We start from the raw sequence: 22,017 nt of genomic DNA, 5'->3' as shown, positions 1-22,017 counted from the left end.
TTAGAAGCTTTGCAAAAAATACAGCAGCATGCAGCTTGAGTCCTGCAAACTCTCACGATACCACACTGAACAGTAAGGGAAGCACTTAAGCCTGGTGTAAATGAAAAATGAATGGGTAGGTCAGGGATGTGGGAGCAGCAGACAGTTCAGCAGAAAGGCTGTAATAGCAGCTCCCGCATCAACTGCTCACCGAGATCCTGTCACAGCAATATGCAGCTTTTCAGGCTACTGGGAATATAAGGGCAGCCTAAACCAAGACTAAAACAAAGACTTAAGCCATTAAAGGGCTATGGCAGACAGATGAAGAACAGCTTAGAGCTCTTGGCAGCTCAGAGATCCTAATAACTCTCAGAAGTGAAACTGGAAGAGCACCAAGGGGCATATCCAAACCCACTGCCTTCCATAAACCAAGCAGTGACTAGGGGATGCAAAGGCTTCCTAGCAGACAAGCTTCATGCCCTGCACTGATGCAAGGAACCCTGAAAGGCCAGCTGGGTATAAGAATCCTGGTACCCAGCCAGCGGACAATGTTACTTCAACACAACCCATTTAGTATTCCACTTAGTACTACTGCTTGTATGCAGTAGTACAGACAAAACCAGTTGTGAACCATCACAATCCCTTCTTATGAAGCTTTCCAACATTACTTCAACCCACGGATGAGAAGAGACACATGGTTGGTAGGAAGCTACAGGGCAAGGAAGGAAACCCAGAGAACAGGGAAAGTGAGGGAAGTTGAGGAAGAAGATAACTGCTGTGTTTAGGTGAAGTAACAGCCAAAGCCAGAGAGCGCGAACAATGGTCAACAGGGAGGAAAGTCACAGCCATAGCAGCATAAGATCATGAGAGTAAAAGAAGAATAAGGGTTCTGGGGCAGTGGGAATATGTCACAGAAGTGACAGGAGAAGGTTCTTAAGACAAGGTTTGAGCAACATGCTTCAGAAAACAGGAACCTGGAGAAAAGTTTTATAGGGTACGGGAAGGGTACTGCCTTACTGTGGCAAGAAAGAGTTGAGTTAGCATTTGTGCCATAAATACAATGCTCTCATATTCAAGAACAGATGGCCATGCAGGAGAATCTGAGGCAACTTTGTCTAAGCAGTATGGAACAGCTTTGTACAGAGGACTTACAAAGGGAGCATTAATACCAGTGGAACACGGGAAGGATGGCAGAATCACAGAAGGGCATAGGCTGGGACCTCTAGAGGCCAACTGGTCCAACCTCAGAGTCAAGAAATAATATATGAGAGGTGAAAAATTCCCTTGTGTCTTCACAGATACAAGGTTAAACCATACCTACAGGCCAAGTCAGACTTATCCTTGGTTTTCTATGGCTTATGTTCCCCTCTGGAAGCAATGGTCATATGCTGGTGGAATCACTATTCTCTCTGCATTCTTTGCTGCAGAGCACAGAGTTTTTGCCTATCAAAAGCAGATATGCACAATGGTCACTCTAGCTCACTCTAAACACACATACACACCCATTGCAAAGACATGAACCTACATTTTAAACAAACTGGCTGGTGCTGAGCCAAGTGAGCCATACCTGTGACAGGTATCCTAGCAACTCCTGGCAGCCAGAGGTCCTGGCTGACAGTGCACACTGATACAATTGTTCTCCCACTGACATCAAAACTTCACAGCTAATCAAAGACAGAATTCAAAACGGGAGATCATGTTAAATATGATCCAGTGAAAGAAAATCTTATAGATGAGCAAAGTCACTCAGGGCATCTCTTATGTTTAAAGTTGTCAGACCAGGACAAGAGAAGATAAGACTTCATGAAGCCATGTAGCTCTGGGGACAAAACCTCCCTTCCTGCACTTAATTCTCCTGAAGCTGTTAATTTCTGCAGCGCAGATCCTTGCTAGTCTTGGCTTTAGAGCACTATGTCGAATTTATTATTTTCTGGAATACTAAAGGCTCACCTTGAGGACTCTGGTATGTAAATACCCACTAAAGTCCCACTGATGCTCTTCTAGCCATTTGCCTCAAGGCATTTTCCTAATCAGTTTTCTACTCCTAACATGCCAGATCAGATATTCTTCTATAACCCTCAACAGAGCTAATAGACTCTGGGCTAGCAGAATTAGAGCTTCTGTCTTGGCACCATAACAAACCTCAGGCTACCAGGTAGCCTAAAGCACATCCGCTTCAAATTTCCTCATTTAGAAGCATTATAGATTTGAAATCAACCTCTTCAGGCATGCATGCAATATAAGCAAAGCAAAATTAGAGAAACAGAATTTATCAGAGTTCTAACAGAATCTACAACAGTATAAACATCAAGTCATCATCACAGATCATCATCAGAACAGTCTACACTTGTGGCCTGCTCCTTATCCCCCACAATGTGGAGTGTTCTGCAAGCACTGCTAAAGCAACATACACACTATATGGATATGGAAGTCAAGATCAGGGGTAAAAAGGGCTAATGTACACTGATGAACCCAACCATGATGTCTATAGAGCCTTTTAAAGACCTTGTAGAAGTTGCTTCCAGACAGTGGAAAATTGTTACTTCTCAACATCAGAAATTCTGCTTGAAGATGTTGAGAAGGATCCAATAATCCCACCCTCCTGCTCCCTCCAAGTCCCAAGTGCTTTTATACTTCTTGACTGTAATGGCATTTACACACAAGTAACACTAAAACTGTAAACGTAGCAAGAAAAGACAATAAGCTGTAGAGACAGAAAGCAATAGGGGAAAACAAAAAATATACCTGTGGCACTGTTCCCAGCAGATTAATTTATTTTCACCTTCCTAGGGGATATACCTTTTTGTGCAAGCCAGCACAATGTTTGCTTCAGGAAAGGTCTGCTAAGGGAACACGGACACTTGTGAACTTCAGAACAGGCTTATAGTACAAAGCAACTTAAGAAATATACATTTACAATTGAAAAAGCAGAGCACAACAGTTCAGCAAGATAATTAGAATCTGATAGATGTTAATGGGTCACTGTACAAACCAACCAACCAATCCTCCCATACACTACGTCACCCTCAATAACCACGGCAACTACATCATTGTTTTGCGCCCTGTAATCCTCAACCACAGGAAACAGAAGCAAACAGCCACAGCAATATCTTCATGAACACAGCCCCTTAGTCCTGAAGGGCAGTACTCATCCGCAATTAAGAAAGTTATAAGATAAATAACCACTCACTCGCATACACTTAACATACTTACAAGCCAACTTTTGCCACTCAGAACACTGTATACCCCCAAACAAGTAACTGAGGAAGAATAACACAGACATTTAAACTCACTACTACTGGTCAGAATTAAACTTCTGGCAGTAAGTAAACAAATGGGCTGAACTCTGTAACATTACAACATAAGCAGGTTTGCACTGTAAGCGAGCAGGTGAACGGGGTTTGCTTTTTGCTTCAGCCTGACTAGTGAGAATAGTCCCACATGCCCAGTCTGAATCTGTGACTAGTTTTCTTCTGATTTTCTTTCTGAACGGAAGAGCAAAGAAAGTTATTACATGATGCAGACACCAGCCTTTCTTTTCAGAAAAGCCATTGTTTCCACAGAAATCTTGACTCAAAGCTTCTTGAAATCATGATAAACCCCTTCTGTATTTTAGTGTGCTTTATATCAGGCTCATAGGGAGTGTTATCAAGAAAGCATTTAAAAATCTGCCACTCTAGTAAAGAATGATGACCTTCATGTAATTATCTGGAACGCCTCTGCTACATACTTCACTGCCTACAGTTCTAACTTATGTACATGCCCCATGCAGTGCATTACATGACTAGCAATGTCACTACCAGATTCACTCCCCACCTCTCCCCCCCACGCCCTCCATCAGTAACACAATATAAAAAGTCAAAACTTTTTGTTAAAGATGATCTACACGTACAGATTTTACAACTGTTTTAATAAAAGCATTTTTGATAAAAAAACAACTTCCTAATGATTGGAATTTTATGTAGAAAATTCAAAAATTACAAAAAAATGGCCTTATATAATAAATATAACCCGAAAATATTAGACAACCTAGACAAGTTTGTTATTAAGGTCTCCAGAAAACCTATGCAGAAAAGAGATCAGCTGCTCCTGAGTTAGTTGTATTTCTGTTGAGGTTCTTCTGAGATAACACGATTGCAGTGTAGAGTGTTCTCTTTCCACCCGAGGCTTTGTGCAAGTTAAGTCTCTTCTATCAATTTCATGACATTGATGTTACATACGCCTTTTCCTGATACAGTTTACAGGCTCTCTGAATGCCTGAGAAAGCAAACTGAAGCTTAAAAGAAGTAAACCAAACTAAAAGTAGTGTATGGTAAGCAGCCTACAGGTAAAAAAATATACCTCCTACACTGGCTAGCCAGAGATGCGCACCTACCAGCTGCTCTGAATGCCAACGCTGCCACTTAAAAGCCCATTACTTTCTCAGCCAGCTAACTCTGTCATAAATAATTCTCCTTTGTGAGAAGTACGGTTTTACTGATCTATCACAGATGACACATAAGTCTCAATAATTAAGAGAGCGATAAAGACTGTGTGCAAAAGTCAGCAAGAGAGCACAAAATGTCTATGAGCGCATGTAGGTGAAAGGTGCGCATGACTGTAAGCCTTTGTAAAACCTTCCCTTCCTACAGCATCCCTACCAGCACTGCGCTAACAAGACTGGCACTATGAGCCACAGCCACATAAGTCAGATGGCACCATGTGGCAACAGGAACCATTGATCCGGAGCCAAGGTAGGGGCAAGTACGTCTTCTCTGACTTAAGTGGCAAGCTAGTCGCTATCTCACCTATCAGCAAGTCCCTCAGGATTGCTTCACTGTCTTACTGCCAAAATAGTCACTACCAGATCTTCCAGGCCTCTATTTAGATGTTATTTTTAAAAACAAATTTCCTGCTTGTAGCTCAGGCTGATCTACCAGAGCGCATCTTTCCTCTGAACAAATATATCCATTTAAGTAAATTACTCCTTCATAAGGCTTTACATCTGAAATATTTCAAATCTCTATCTAATAAATATTATGTGAAAATATTTATTTGGTGTTCACATATGAAAAATATAAAATATGATCATTGTAAGACTACTTCTTCAATCTCATCTTCTAAAGAACCCAGAGTTTTAAAAGCTGGCTTGCTTCCACCGTGTTGCGGACGGTGCCTGTTTAGGTTTCTTCCTTCACTGAAAAGATCATTGTCTTCCTTTGCTTTGATTTTACTGTTTTTATCAAGAAGGGAGTTACTAGATTCCCAATCTATGTCAAAAGATTTCATATCCTTACTTTTAGGAAGGAGGATGGTACTGGCACTGCTTCCAAAGAGTTGTTCCATTAAATTGGACTTCTTTTCTTTCTTACTATGGAAATCTGCATTTTCCTTCACATTTTCTTCTGAAGAGTCATCTTTTTGATTAAGCCAACTGGGTCTCCCCGATACTTTTCCAAAGGAAGGTACATAACTACCAAATGTTAACTCATTACTTAAGTCTACAGTCCTTAAATTTCGCTGCTTCAGCCCTTGTGTTCTTGTGGCATCCTCCTGGCTGTCCTCTTGGGGAAACCCATTTGTGACCTTCCCTGGAATTTCAAACATTTGACCATTTTTTTCTTTCTTTTCTGGAGAATCAGATTTTCTCAACGCGTTTACAAACGATGTTTGGGAAGCAAGTTTCACGTTCATTACATTTTGAGTTTCTCTATCAATTTCATTCATTTTGGCAAGCAGAAATTCACTTTTTCGACGTTCTTCCAGCATTTCAGAACTTTCTGTCTCTGTTTCAGGTTTGTGTATTTCTGTTTCCATCTTTGTTTTATCTTCTTTATTCAATAAAAAGCTGCTTTCCTTTTCCACTTTGTCACATTCTTCCTTTTCCCACTCTGTAGGAAGTTTAAACATTAGTTACAATGTCTTAGTCTTAAGTTGCCCTTACAAGAATGTTTCGAAAACAGCGCAAGGAAAAGCCATTGAGTATGCAGTACGTTCTTATACGCACAGTGTGGTATTCTCATTGTAAAATTACTCAAACAACTAAATCCACCACATTAGCTGCTGAGATACAAAGGTATACTATTATTTTTATAAAAGGATTAGGACATTTTTCACATTTTAGAACACCAGTGGAAATTCATTTCTGCCAACCGCCTTCGTATTTCCTGGCTTTGAAGAGAAATTAGTGTAACTCCACTGATTTTAATAGTTTCAACTTGCACAGTACTTTGGTCTTCATCAGCATCACAAGCACCAGGATATACAGATTTTACTGTGAAGGGAACTGATCCTGTAAAGCTATCAGGCAACAGAGTCGCAGACAATCATTACTGTTTTCATGTTGTGCGTGATTTTAAACATTTTGAATCTTCTGCATAAGACACTTTCACACAAGGGTCTCATATCCCATTATATGAATACAATGAGAGCGCCTGTGCTAATGTCAATCTGCATAAATATAAAGGGGCACGTAAGGTGCAGAACAGTAATTAATCTACTCACATGTGGAAATGTTTATATGTACAAGAAAAATAAAGCTTCTAAGAATTTATTTTCTCAAAATAATTTTTCTAACAAGTCACAATAGACATGTTTGTTAGGTCAAAAGTTGAATAAAAGTTGGCCTATTCAACACATTGGCATTTCCTTTGGAACTCTTAATTCAAACTGTTGATTGATGTTTTCACAAAGTTCCATGCTATCTGCTGTACTTCTGACCAAGCCTACAGAAAGAACTCCAACAGTTCAGTTTATAAGTATTTTCAATCACATTGTATTTGAAAACATCACTGCAACAAGTAAAGTAGGTACCTTTCTGTATGCAAAGCGGGGAAAATATCAGCTTATACGGAAAAAAACATGGTCAGAATCATCTTAAGACAGGTAACAGAGCAAATTCCTGGCCTGATTAAGTTATACACCAACGTGAGTGGAAATAGGGGAATTTATGTAGAATTTAGTTAAAAGCAGCTGTAGTTTTTTAGATTTCTTCCTTGTCATCTACAAAAACTGCTCTGTTAATTAATTATAATCAATGAAAGAGCATTTTAACATGTCAGGATGTTGTTTGTCTGAAATACTTCAAAATACATAAAAGAATCTTATAAATGTAAGCCACTAGTATGCTTTGAAAGCCAAATGAATAAAGAATAAGCAATATTAAGATGTAAGGATAAAAACTGATATTTCTCAAATAGCCACACCAAATTATTCACACAAGATAAGGTAAGAACATAAAATTACTATCTCCAATGACATAAGTGTAATAAGGACTGAAAAAAGAGGCCTTATTAAGGGCAGCAGATTTGTGTTACAACAGTAGCAAACTACTGTCTACCTTAATAACATGTAGCAAATCAGAGATTATGTCAGCATTTACTTGCTATGTCATCCTTGTTTTGTAAAGCAAAATCTCTCAGACTTCAATATATTTTTGCTGCTACACACTTAATCACATCTGAGTACAGGATTCAGATTACTCTGTATTCCATTTTTCTTTCTGATCTCTTTGCATAACATAACTGAAAATAATTTTCCACTGTACTGATCTCTGCAAAATCATTTTGCTCTTCTCACAAAAAAAAAACTAGCAGTCTCACTTGCTTAGTATTCTATCTTACATTTTCCAGCTTTCAGCTGCCCATTTTCTTACCATCACGTAGCTTTTGAAACCTCTCCTCTGAAGTCTGTGGTTCCTGAACACGTTTCAGCTTCTCTTCCTTTTCTCTGTCTTGCTCTTGTTCTAGGAGGTCTGTTTGCTCTTTCCATTCTTTGTTTTGAAGTTCTTTTTCCTGAAACAAATTGATACAATAACAAACCGATGCAGAAAAATAATGAATCAAACAACATCATACAACCTTTTATCTCATTCTGAAATGGTGTTCTTTACTGCTAATCATAAAAATGAGTAAGACATCTAAGCCAAACCAACTCTGACAACTCAGGGATTTGGGGTTATTATCTTAACACCTCTAACATTATCTGAAACAAAACTAACAAACCAATTCTATTCAGTAGTACATATTTCAGGAACACTGCTGCTTCGATGCCATAAAATTGTCACTGTGTTAGAATAGTTTTCTGTAAAACTCAGTAATTGACTTTAATAGAAGCCAGACCCCAGCCTGTTTTTGTTTTAGCAAACAAGGAATTAGTTACCACAATCTGACTTCTTACTGATGTGAGTAGGTTGTAGATTCAGACAGTTTCACAATGGTACTTAAAGATACGGAGTATCAAGTGACAGACAGTGAAAGAGAAAGGTTCATTCTTGGGTTAAAAATCAGCTCATGAGTACACATGCACACATTTAAAGGAAAATACGCTTGAAAAGATATTAACAACAGCAGTAAGAAACCACTAACAAAAAAGCAAGGAAGAGAAAGGCAGCCTAATCCAACAAGTGGATGCTAATCTTGAGGCTTGTGCCTGTTTCTCTAAGAAAGCATATTTTACTTTATGTGGGAGTTTACTTTACTCTAAAATAAGTGAAATAGATTACCCAACCTTAATTTACAAAACTTAAAGTAACAACTGGATTCCACAAGCTCTGCTTGTACCTACTGCGTGCTTATGGAACCCACATACTGAAGTGCTGGAAAATACATGCATTAAACTATAGCCATACACAATGAAAACATTCTGGAACAGAAAGCATGAATAAAGAAACCAGCCATGAAAATACTTCCCTCCTATCAGGAAGCTAATCAAGACCATCATGAGAGTATTATGTCTTACAGATAGTCCTAGCCTTATGGAAGGAAAGTGCATCAAATTTGTACCAGATCCTGTCTAATGTTATCTTTCAAATCTCTAATTCTAGCCTGAGCTCACAGAAGCATTAGGAGTATTTCTAATTATACCATTCTATAACAAAAAGGGAAGCGGGGAAAAACAACAACAAATCCAACCACATTCACAAAGCTGGATAACCGACAGAAGAAATACCAGTACTCTGACAATAAGAGGAAGCATTGGATTTATGGCTCATGAAATAAATTTGTAAAGTAAAAGAAACCATAATTAAGGCCAAAACAAAAAGAAAGACAAAGCAGCCAGCACTGTTACAACAGATTGTTCATATAAGCTTTAGAAGTAAAGAAAAGGAAAAACAAAATGAAGGCTTGAAAACTTCAAAGAAATGACAGAGGCATAAAAAGAAACAAGTAGAGTTAGTGGCCATCAGTAAGACACAGAGTATGGTGAACTGTCACAAAAAATAGCACAACGTATTTCTGGAAGTGAAGAGTTTCTCTTTAAGATCAGAGTATTGACTAAATTATATTTTCTGTATATTTGTATATTTTTTCCCAAAAATCAAGCTGGGTATTCAATATTCAGGCTGATAGATGAATTATATGGAGCAAGTCTCACACATACACACACACACATAATTTAAATGGAACTCACTATTCTTGAAAGAATTCTCTCTTTCTTATCTACTGCATCACCACAGTCCAACTCTGATTCTGGAGGGAGTTCTACAGACGAGAAGCGTCCACTGGTCTGTATTCCTTTCGTGAGCTGTGCTCCTTTTTTGATATTTTGGTTGTTTGCTGTAGAAAATAAAAACAAAATGTATCTTCACTTTAAAATATCCCACTGTGTATCTACCCGTTTTTGTTTTTTTTTTTGTTGTTGTTGTTGTTTTGTTTTGTTTTTGTTTTTTCCCAAGTATTTGCAAATATGGAAGTGGAAAGCGTTGACAAATTTCACATAACTGTTCCCAGCACCTGTTACATGCCAAATAAACAACCAAAAATAAAGCTATTTATGACTGAGAGGGGACTTGATCCAGGTCTATAAATATCTGAGGTGTGGGGGGCAAAATGGCGAGGCCAGACTCTTTTCAGCAGTGTGTGGAGACAGGACGAGGGCAAACGGGCAGAAAAAGGAGCATAGGAAGTTCCGCACAAATGTGCGGAAAACCTTCTTTATGGTGAGGGTAACGGAGCACTGGAACAGGCTGCCCAGGGGGGGTTGTGGAGTCTCCTTCTCTGGAGATATTCAAGACCCGCCTGGACGCCTACCTGTGTGACGTGGTGTAGGGAGCCTGCTTTGGCAGGGGGGTTGGACTTGATCTCTAGAAGTCCCTTCCAACCTCTACGATTCTGTGATTCTGTGATTATAAAATCACAGTACATTGAATATTTGTTAAAAATTTAGCCACAAGATACGTTTTCATCTTCTTGCTTGTCACAGAGTTCAGAGAATTCATATTCAGAGAAGTAAAATCCTTAAGTTAAAATATACTTTTTTGTATCTTAAAAGCACATAAGCTTAGTTCTATTAAATAATGTATTTTAATACCTGAACATAAAAACAGATTAATAGTAGAATATCTACACTAAAAATGAGCAATAGATAAAGTGTTTGAAATGTTGGCATTAACTATTTAAAACAGTCCCAGAATTTCCTTCTTCTGACAAATAGACTCTATGATCCACCAAAGATTGTCTGAGTACACAGAGACACACAAACATAAATGTATATTTATGCTGGTAGCATAAGGCTCGCGGCTGTTCTGTCGCTCCAGAAGAAAAATCACTGTAATGATGCTTTTAGAAGATTACATTCAGGAACATATGTACTCTGATGAAAAAAAGTACCACAGCCAATCTGACTAAATAAATTTCAATTGGAGAAAATTACAAACAAAAAACTTTCCCAAAATACAGCAGAGACATTTCATATTTTCAGTCTTTGGTTCACTGTCATGTAGACATCTACAACCTACCAGAAATTTCAGTGTGCAATCTTCTGGTCTTCCTTCATCCAAAAACATCTGATACGAAAGAAATTAACTACATGGAGGAAATCTGAAGTTCTAGTTCTGCTGCACTTACGGGAAAGTCAACCTGTGCCTTTCTTCTATAGTGACTGCCGTGTAGAAAGCAGTGCCAAAAAAATAAAGTCTCCTCAGACAAGCAGTGATAGGATCAGTATGATATAAACCTGGCTAAGTCTAATTTCAAAGTAGCAGTACTAATTTTTCTGCCCCCATTGCTTTATTTGTTACCTTTCTTTCTTTGAATAACATCCATGCCTTTTTTTGGCGATACCTTCAGCATACGATTAGCATATATATTTTTTGCATCAAGTTCTCTTTCTTTTTCCTATTAAGGAAAGAGACATAAGCAGGAGTTAGTAATGTTTCATTCACTAGCGGTAAATTAAAATACACATTATAAATGGAATTTAAGTAAGGCATCAACAGTTCTGCCCAATTTTCAAGGAGAACAATCGCATTCCTAACTTCTCTTGTGCTCAAAAATTCAACTAGAACTTTCCTCTACTCCTAAACCTCATTAGCAGAACGCTCTGGAAAAAAAAAAATATTGCAGCACTGCAGCAAAAATTAAATTAAATGCCAGTGTTTCCATAAATGTGATTAAGAGATGTGATGTATATATAGATTGCACAAGAAAAATTTCTGTATTGTAGAGTTAAACATTTCAAGGTTACTTGTCACAGGGTGTGTTAATACCACAGCGCAGCGTCCCACTGAATCATACAGTGAAAGACATGTTATATAAAAATCTCGTTATATTAAATAAAATACAGAAATGAACAGTGAATTACCAGAAGCCATCTGATAATGAAAATATTTTCAGAATATCAGACTCTCCACTAGCAAATTGTGCTAAAAACATTCACTGTTCACAGGCAGATTTTTGGATCACTAGCGCTGTGTGCTCAACAACTGGTAAGGTGACAAACTGCTGCATCTTCAGTATATAAGAACGTTTCAAGATGGAGTTTCCTTATAAAGGCATTTTCTTTATAAAGTCAAATAGATAAGGTAGAATACAGTGTTTTCAGAATCACAGTTTTACAGCAAAACTCAAAATTTTGGCAACCAAACCAGGAGTTAAATAAAACTGCACAAATTTAATAATGTGTGTACATCTCTCACAATTAATCTTTACATAAACCTACTGAAATCCAAGTATGCTAGTAGCATACTTGGCTGCATACAGCTGCAGATCTGATGTAAAACAAGTCTTCAATATTTAACTTTCCAGTAAATCTTGTGGTTTAATGACCATTCTTGACTATGTACTTGGTCTTGTTTTGTTTAACTAGCTCTATCAGTACTGATAACATGGAAACACTGCTGCTCAAAACCAGGCTGTAGAGTCAGAGCATAGAATTTATCAATGTGAAACAGGTGAAGAATTCTCATGACATAATCAAGTACATTATGAGAAAGTGCAACCACTGCTAAAATACCTGAAGTTGATTACAGGTACTTCCAAAGATAAAACACCAGAACACAGATACCAACTTGCATTGCTTCACATCTTACCTTCAGCTTCTGATTTAGTTGAAGAAGCTCTTCTTGGAGAGCTCTACTTTTGTCTTGTGCTTCAAGCACTTTTTTTTTCTTCAACTGTAACTCTCGTTGAAAACTGCTACCACTTAATTCAAGATTTTTCTCCAGATCCTTCAATTAAATCAACAAAATAATATTTTCTTAACAACCAAGAACACTTTTTTTTTTTTTTTAAATAGTCAAGTGTGGTTAAAAAAAAAATAACAAAAAACCCAAATATCTTGGATTCAAAGACCAACTCTGCCACTACTATAACACCAAATACATTTACACCCTATTCTTAATGCTGAAGGGGGCAGACACAGCACTTGCAGATGCTGCTGCTTATCTTTCTGGAGGCAATCTGGGGACATAATGGTATCCACAAGCCAACGTTCCTGAAACAGGCAGAGAACGCACCTCCATATCTCTAGTAAAACCCTGACCTGACAGTTTAGAAATGAGACACATGAAGAAGACAGGAAACAATTATAATCTACTAGAAAGAAATTTATGATGGTTGTTTCTTTTGCATACCCTCACCTCCCAACAGCTGTTTTAAGTGAACCTGTAACGATGAGAGAAGGAAAAAAGCAGATGAAAAGATTCTCCCTTTGACAGCACAACTCACTGTCATATATTCCATGATTACTACAAATACTGAGATACCTGATCTCCAGGTGCCAGATGGTGACACTACAGGGTGACTGGAGAAATGTAGTCATTCCTACTACAGGAATATTCCTATTATTTTGGGGTTTATTTCATGAAAGCTTACTTTCCAGTTTAATAAAGGTTATTGCTACCTATTATCACCACAGTATAACTTACAATTCAGTATTGATACTTAGAATTACGACGAGATAATTTCAGCTAAGCATGGTATCGCATATAATTAACAACAGTTTAATATTGCTAACACCACCATTTTTTTTTTAAAGTAAAATGAGTTTTTAAGTAAAATGAGTTTTTAAGGCATATCTTTAAATATTTTTGCAAATAAAACTAAAACATATTGAAGAGATTCTTAAAACGGATACCCACAAAAAATGTGCTAAAGCTTATTTCGGTACTTTAAAAATTGCTGTAATTTTCTTCTGCTCAGCTCTCAGATGTGCAGAATTGGGGACCAAAAAATAACCCCACTACATGAATGCAGTTCACAAGAATATATATATATATATATATATATATATATATATATATAAAATATTTTATATAGCATGTAATACATATAATTGCAGTGTATTTATATATATACATACATATATATATATGTGTAAATATATAAAAATAAGAATTGTAGCATACAGTTATCTGAATATCCGATAAATGTTTAAGAAATGCTGCATATACACTGACACGTAATACTTAATTTGTAAACTGCCATTTGAATGCATGACTACTGAGTATACAGCCATATAATCACTTCAGGAATAATTTTTGTACATAAATAGCATCAAGTAAAAGAAAAGATTTTCCACTTGCTCCACCACAGTGAAGAAAAAAAAACCACAAAACAAAGAAAACCAAAAGTCAAACCAATACATAAAACTCACTGAGTTAAGAAATATCTGAACAAGTATTTCTTATCAAAAGCTCATCTCACCTTAATTCTTTTTTCACTCTCCTCTAGTCTGCTCTCTGCATAGGCTAGTTTCTTAGCCAGGTCATCTCTCTCAGCGAGGTGTTTATCTGCAGACAGCTTTTTCAGTTTCTGCAAGACAGTTTTTGTTCGGTACAGTTCATCTTCTGAATCTTTCAGCCTTCTCTCAGTGGCACGTTCCCTCTCTTGAGATTTTCGTAGGCGCTCCCTTAATATTCTAATCTCATTGTTGTGTTGAGCAATGAGCTGAGAGATTTCATTTTCTGTATCTTCAAACTTATTCAAGGCTTTCTCCTGCCTGTGCTGAAGCCTCCTCAGTGCCCTGTTTTCCTTCTGCAGCTCATCCAGTTTGATATGGAGTTCGGTCAGTTCATTTCGGAGCTCATTGATTTTCAGCAGCCTAGCAGAAAGAACTCTCTTTGTAACAAGATCTATATCTTTTGCAGGAGAATCCCTAGTGAGGCTTTGAGAACGGAAACCCCATTGTGTCCCTCTTTTGCTTGGTGCATATTTGGAACCCAACTTCTTTGTGGCTAAGAGAGGAAAAATCAAAAGCATGTTTATTAGAAGACAATGCAAGTTATCGATTCAGGTATCCTTCTTGGAATGAAATTCTGCTTGAAACAATTCTATAATACTTAGAGACTGCAGCTTTCAAATCAGAAAATAAAAAGCATCCATGTGATAGCATTACTGAGCTTCCTTCCATAGATTTAAAAAAGGGATATTATGTCTGTGATTTACTGAAAGAGGTAATACCTGCAGACATCAACACAGAAGCATCGCAACGTAATCATTTACAAACTGTATCAGAAATGACAGGCATTTTATTAATATTTGATCACATTTACTAGCTTGCTTAAGATAGAAATACCGTACTAGCTGAGAGCTAGTTATTCATTATGCACGACGTAATTTTCTCAGACAAATGCAACAGTGTTTTTAAATCCATGCTGACAGATAAAACTGCAATTTTAAGGGGTCAAAAAAACATACAAAGCAAAATCATAAGTCTGATGAAAACTCAGTTGTCCCTCGAATTACTTATTCCTGTATCACAAGCTATTTTCCTTAGAGTATCCTTATTTGATTACTAGTATCCATCACTTACATTTTTATTTGCTATTATTTTATTCCCATCACTGCAGATAAAAGCTGAACATCGGTGTTTCTATCTTATTTGCATCTCAGGCAAGGCTGAGAAAAATAAAGCACATCACACACCATAAATAAATCTTAAAACAACTGAATATACCACAGATTAGTAGAAAAAAATACTCTGAGCACCGGTTTATACAGTATAGAGACTTGAAAACTGGTATATAGAAAGAATGCAGCTATGCACACACAGTGTGTATGACAGCAAATCCTTCCTTCCCTTTAATGCTCATCGTGCTTCTATTCTACAGACAGTGTTGTAACATTCAGATATGAAAAGATTAACTAATACAGGAACTGCATCTTTCCTGCTGACAACTAAGCATGTTCCCATGAACCTCACAGCCCAGCCTTCAAACACCTTCATGAGTTACTCCAAATTAAGAGCAGAACAGAAAATTCAAATACCAAGTTTGCACTTCCGACCATATAGGTAAGCTGGGGAAGAGTGCATTTTGAGAACAACACTACTTCCACCACACCCTCATGTAATAATTGTATTCAAATTCAGCTATACCAAAGACCTACTCATTTCTTTGCCCACTCCAAACCAAACAGAACAGCGGAACGGCAGTTTTTGTTTCTCAGATACAGAATCACAGAATTATCAAGGTTGGAAAAGACCTAGAAGATCATCTAGTCCAGCCATTACCAATACTTCCCGGCTAAATCATATTCATCAACACCACATCCAAACATTTCTTGAACACTTCCATGGTCGGTGACTCCACCACCTTCCTGGGCAGTGCATTCCAATGCCTCACTACCCTTTCCGAGAAGTAATACTTCCTAATATTCAGCCTGAATCTCCCCTGGCGCAGCTTGAAACCATTCCCTCTAGTTCTATCACCGATTACATGAGAGAAGAGGCCAACCCCCAGCTCACTACAACCTCCCTTCAGGAAGTTATGGAGAGCAATAAGGTCTCCCCTGAGCCTCCTCTTCTCCAGGCTGAACAATCCCAGCTCCCTCAGCCGCTCCTCATAAGGCCTGTGCTCCAGACCCCTCACCAGCTTTGTAGCCCTCCTCTGAACATGTTCTAGGGCCTCAATGTCTTTCTTGCAGTGAGGGATACCCAACCCATGACTGCAATGCCTCTTCTGAGCATAGAGAAGTTCGACGGAATGCTGGGATCTGAAGAAACGCTCTCCCTGGAAAACTTTGCCATCAAGGATTTGCAAATGAAACAGAGTATTTGCTAAAGAAAGGCAAGATACACATTCACTTCACCAGAAAATGCATGCAACTATTTAGAACAACCTGTCAAAATGTGGGAGAGAGGCTTCATAACCCTCCTTCAGCCCCGAAGCTGTATAACCATTCTTTTTTGCAGGGATGTTTGCCTCCCCCACAGTCTCAATCAACAAAGCAGCTCATGAGGTACATGTGAGGGAGCTCAGAGTACAGCTATATTTTACACTCAGGAAAGGCCTATTAAAAAAACCTCTTGAATTTCCATTCCACAGGCAACTGAACTTTCCTCAAGCATTTTTGTTTTGTTGTATTGCAACATTGTTTCTTAGGTTTGTTTTGTAACTACACTTTATTATACAGGAAAGCTCAGTCAAGTACACTTCCACAACCCAAGGATCTTCTCTTTTATAGACGGTGTAGTACGGCCTTGCCTTGGGTCTTCTTGTCAAAGACTCAAAGAGAACAACAGCAAGGTGCAACAAAAGGCTAGTTTAAGAGCTGCGCTCTCCTGTCAAAAGAAACATGAGTAATTCTGGGATAAATAAATAAAGGCTGGACATTAGAAGGTATTACTTCTCAGAAAGGTTGGTCAGGCACTGGAGTGGACTACCCAGGGAGGTGGTGGAGTCACCAACCATGGAAGTGTTCAAGACAATACTGGATGTTGTGTTGAGGGACATGGCTTTGTGGGAGCTATTGGTAATAGGTGAACGGTTGGACTGGATGATCTCTTAGGTCTTTTCCAACCTTGGTGATTCTATGATTCTATGATTCTGAAAGCCAAAAACATCTCCCTTTTACAGCAGTAGGTTAATTTCATTTTTCAACTGAACAGTTAGAGTCTACCTGCCACCTGCAGTATAAGTCACACAAATGTTGTTAATAGATTCTTAGAACAGCAAATTTCCTGCTTTTATTCCAGCTTTCAAAGACTCTTCGGAGAGGCTACAAAGGAACAGTTTCTGCTATCTACCTACCTTGGTAGTGCATAAGACTGTCTGAAGCTCTTGTTTTGTGATCTTGCTTTTCATGGCTTGTAGATGGATAGCTTAGAGTAGGTGAACGGTCAGATGAATGGGATGCATTATCTTCATCTGAATAATAAGAGTCACTATTTCTATCCTCATCTGATCTTCTGTCTTGCTCAGAATCCGGGCTCCTGACCCTTTCTCCCATTTTTTAGATTTAGCAGCTTTCCAGATTCTTCTCAAAGTCTGTTCATTTTGACACAAAGGACCTTTCAATATTCACAGCAGCAGAAGCTGGATTATTTCTTTGTGCTTATCATCTTCATCTCCAAAGCATGAGATCTTTGTAGTTCAGCTCAGCAAACACAAGTTATCATTCCAAATGCATTTTTCTGTAACAACTGAGAGAGATAAAAAAAAAACCCACAGTGAGAATGGCTTTGCTGTTAAGAAAGATATAAGAACTGTAAAATGACTCAGAATTCCTATAATCTTACGATGAATAGCTACATTAGCCTTATTATTTATAATAAATGGGACAGATGCCACTCTAGGAATGGGGCTAGTACTACACTCAATAGTTTGAGGCAATTCATTGCCTAAAGATTATCAGAAAATTACTATAGCTGAATCTGGAATAAGAAATTCCCAGACCACACAGCAGATAAGCACCTGGAAAATAAACCAAGTGAAAGCCTGAAGCTATTCAGGAAGCTAATATAAACATGCTGAAAAACTTTCTAACCCAAGAAATTGACAACTTATTCCTCCGAATAGAATCAAAATGGTATTTGCAGATTTAGACTGAGCCTTCTGTACCTCAGCTTCTCATACTCTGATAATGTTAAATGAAATGCTTGATTAAAACAAACAAAAAAACAACAAAAAAAAACTGATCTGAAGCTTGTTCTATCCCTAATGACCTCAGAGATCCTACCTGCGTTAGTGTCCTCCTTGCCTTGGGAAGTACTCTTGTACCCTACAACTCATTGCATGTCATAAACTGCTTCCAGAACCGGTAGGAGCACGTATTTGTGCCATGTGCTCTCCCCACAGTTCTCAAGCATATTTCTCCCCCTATTTCCAATCTTTCCAACCTCAAGACATCAGAAACCTCTAACGGGTGAATAAATAATACTCACACAAGAGCCCAGCACTTCTGCCTGTAGAATGGCATGACCATTTTGAAACAAGATAGGAGCTCAAGTAAACTACCCACAAAAGCATTGAGCTGCTTTCAATCAGATCTCTGATTGCAGATCTCATATGCAGGGCATATGACATACCTGTAAATGAGCTGCAAAATTTTCACCTTATTATGTCACTTTGCTATCCTAACAAAACAAACTTAGCGTGCTTTTATGGCCTTCTGTTCCCCTATCTATATATAAGAACTGCATAGCCAAGCAGAACAGAAACATCAGCTGCCAAGACAGCTTTCATCACAAATCCAAGCTTTCCAGCCCACTGCATTGTTAGTACACACGGCTCTGCCTCCAGTGACAAAGATGGATTTGCCCTCACAATCTATTTCACGAGCACTAATAAGTGCAAGACTAAGATCATGTAAGACATTTGAACTTAGGAGGGCACAACCGTTCTCCCAAACTGCTCACAGAATTTGTTATCTTGCTCCTTGACTCCAAACAGAAACACAGGCACAGTTTAGGCAACATCCTGTTCTCTACAGTGTGCACAGGTAAGTGAGCTGTATTTAGCTGCAAGAAAATTAGCTGAACACCACATAACTTACCTAACTAGTTTTTGCTTAACTTTGTATAACCTTATACTTTAGCACCCATAGTTTGATTTATAACCAACAGATAGCAATAAGCAGTAGTTATTCTGTGTAGGGCAAACTGTCTACGAGCCTTGGAAAGACAGAGCATGGAAGATCATAGATGATCATGGAACGCACACATAAAGAGAAAGAAACCATCGACATGCTCCCTCCATCCAAAAGAGGATGTGGGACACAGACAAAGCCCTTCAGGTCCCAGAGGGAGAGTCAGTGGGTGAAGAAAGTTTGGTATCAGAGGTTGGACCTTTATCACTGTAACTGCACATAACCTGAACTGTGTTAATATCTGGAGTAGAACTAAGCCTTTGATTAGCCCGTTAAGATTTTAATTAGATTAACAACCAGTTCTCAGCTCTGAGTCTAACATGCGTTCCCTTTTCTGCCCACAGCAACAGGCTGAATGAAACAATGTGGTGGGAAGTCAAGCAGCAACCTGGCACCAAAGGCACCACATCCACAGCCATTAACATCAGCACACCTAACTTCTGCAGTGGTACTAACTTCTCTATTGGGCAGCTATGGGTGTATAGCCAAGATACACCCTACTTCTGTCTGCTGTTATGACACTGAAAGGAATCTCTGTGCACAATATTATTTTTTCTTAAGAAGAAAACGTATATAAGCCAAAACAAGTGGTATTGCATATGGGGAAAAATGTCAGTGTCTGTGATTCAATTATCTAGATGTCTAATTTTATGTATAAAACAAGAACATTCGCTTTCACTTACTAACTTAAAGATGATCAGTCAGTAGTTTTATAGTCCCACAAGCACTCATTGAGTAGGCAATAACCTTTTGGAAGAACGCCGTTCACAATGGTATTTAAAACAGAAAAACATTATCTTGTGAAGTAACATGTAAAAACTTAATCCACTTCTGTACTGGATGCTCCCTTTCAAGAATATATTAATGGAATCATGTATTGTTTGAGTTGGAAAGGACCTTTAAAGGCCATCTGGCCCAACAGCCCTGTAATGAACAGGGACACCTACAGCTACATCAGGTTACTCAAAGCCCTGTCCAGCCTGACCCGGGGCATCTCCAGGGATGGGGCACCCACCTCCCTTAGCAACCTGCATTAAGCATTACTTTGACATATAGCAAAGAATAGGAATTTCTGATGCTCTCTGGATTTTCTCTGGAGAAAGGGGCCTTGATAACCCTCTGGTGTTAGTGAAAAGAAACAACCCAACCCAAACGCACTGGCAAGCAGTTGGGCTGCAGGTCACTGCGAAGCAGTGCTGCAGAGGTCACAGAATCACAGAATGACCTGGGTTGGAAGGGACCTCAAGGATCATGTAGTTCCAACCCCCCTGCCTGGCAGGGCCACCAAACATACACCTTTACTAGATCAGGTTGCCCAGGGCCCCGTCCAAACTGGTCTTGAACACCTCCAAGGACGGGGCATCCACAACCTCCCTGGGCAGCCTGTTCCAGGGCCTCACCACTCTCCTAGTAAAGAACTTCCCCCTAACATCCAACCTAAATCTTCCCCCTTTTAACTTAAAACCATTTCCCCGTGTCCTGCTATTGTCAGCCCTTTCGAAGAGCTAACTCCCCTTCTGGGAGTAAGTTCCCTTCAGGTATTGAAAGGCTGCAGAGGTCACAACACAACTCCAGGGATGACAGAGGGCTGCCTTCCATTGCTCCTAAGCACACCACAGAACCAGAAAGGCAATAGGGAAAAATGAAAAACAGAACTACACAGAAGTTCTTCCTCCCTTCACCACACACACGGGCCCGGCACTGCAGAGCAAGGCTGATCCCAGTCGCCATGCCCTCAGCCTCAGGGCCCTGCTGACAACACGCAGCTCAGCTATTAATCCCTAACGGAGCGGAAGAAAGCAAGAAAGCATCCTTCGGACGGAAACACCCACCTAAGTGAGCGGAATGCTGAACTTCACAGCAAATCACCGCCACAGAAGGCGGCCTCCCTGCTCCTCCCCCACCTTTTCCATGTCTCAACGCCACAGCTCTGCCAGAGCCCGTTGAGGAACGCACGGAGCGTTATCTCCGGACCAACGCTTTCCAATGGAGCACCTCACACCGCGGGACAGCGCTGCAACCTCCCCCCTCCCAGCTGCTGCTGCTGCTCGGCCACCCCCGTAGCGCTGCCGCTTACCCAGCTCGGCCCCGCGGCCTCAGGGGCTCGGCCCTTCTCTCAACCCCGCGCTCCCTCACCTGCAGGCCGGGCCCGCTGCCCTGGGCCCCGCTCCCCCGTAGGGCCCGGGCCGGGCCGGCCGCCCCTAGCTCGGCCCGAGCGACGCGGCGCCGTTGCCACGCTACGCTTAAAGGAGCCGCGGCGGCGCTCGGGGGCTATTGACAGCGGCTGCCCCAGCAACGGGGAGCGGAGGGAGGTGGGCTGTCCTGATCACCTATTGGCTGTTAGCGCTGCCAGTTTAACGGCTGTGGCGTCTGATTGGCGACAGTGGAAAGAGACTGCTGCTCCCATTGGACGGAAGGGACGGGGGTTGGGCGGTTTGGGTAGCGCCGGGTGCGTCGCTTCCGTGCTGTGGTGCCAGAGCGGCGCCTGAAGGCGGGTCCGAGACCTGCCCCTGCGCCGCCATCTTGGTTGGGGTTGGAGGTCCATAGATGTTGGTGTGTGGTGCAGGGTCAGGAGGTGCGGCTGGAAAACCAATAGCTGACCTTCCTTCATTTAACTTACTAGTGGAATCCAGTATGTGACCCAGCAATGCAAACGGCGTAGGAATCCAGATGGAATAAAATAGAACATTTTGTATGAAAGTTGTAGGAAAAGAAAAGAAAAACTGACTTACTCGTACTGATTGTACACGAGAACTCTTAAGATGCACAACTGCATGTCTTGAAATTGCAGTTTAACAAACAGCCGGGATGCAACTGGTAACATATTGGCAGAAACTCCAAATAAAAGGGATGGAGACGTGTTAGCAGGACATGGGGAAATGGTTTTAAGTTAAAAGAGGGAAGATTTAGGTTGGATGTTAGGGGGAAGTTCTTCACTAGGAGAGTGGTTAGGCCCTGGAACAGGCTGCCC

At 39.9% G+C, this 22,017-nt stretch overlaps 1 protein-coding gene across 5 annotated transcripts in view; it reads right to left on the bottom strand.

Annotated features, from left to right (window-relative positions):
• Positions 1 to 21,360, bottom strand: part of LCA5 (lebercilin LCA5) — a 31,350-nt gene extending 9,990 nt beyond the window's left edge. Inside the window, exons 1-8 of one of the 5 annotated variants that reach the window (XM_085541954.1) lie at positions 21,183 to 21,360; positions 17,210 to 17,601; positions 13,884 to 14,413; positions 12,269 to 12,406; positions 10,979 to 11,075; positions 9,370 to 9,515; positions 7,613 to 7,751; positions 5,256 to 5,849 (exon numbers count right to left, since the gene is read on the bottom strand). In XM_085541954.1, coding sequence (XP_085398080.1) covers positions 5,256 to 5,849; positions 7,613 to 7,751; positions 9,370 to 9,515; positions 10,979 to 11,075; positions 12,269 to 12,406; positions 13,884 to 14,413; positions 17,210 to 17,408 — 1,843 coding nt within the window. In that variant the 5' untranslated portion in view covers positions 17,409 to 17,601; positions 21,183 to 21,360. Of the gene's footprint in view, positions 1 to 3,872; positions 5,850 to 7,612; positions 7,752 to 9,369; positions 9,516 to 10,978; positions 11,076 to 12,268; positions 12,407 to 13,883; positions 14,414 to 17,209; positions 17,602 to 20,878; positions 21,065 to 21,123 lie in introns of those variants that run through there. The other 4 variants (XM_085541952.1, XM_015859023.3, XM_085541953.1 and 1 more) reach the window with 4 other exon arrangements.
• Between the last annotated feature and the right edge of the window lie 657 nt (positions 21,361 to 22,017).

The sequence above is a fragment of the Coturnix japonica genome, chromosome 3 (genome assembly GCF_054131305.1).
Source record: "Coturnix japonica strain WE chromosome 3, WE-NBRP24, whole genome shotgun sequence".
NCBI classification, from domain to species: Eukaryota; Metazoa; Chordata; class Aves; order Galliformes; family Phasianidae; genus Coturnix; species Coturnix japonica.
This window is presented reverse-complemented; position numbering and strand designations above follow the sequence as displayed.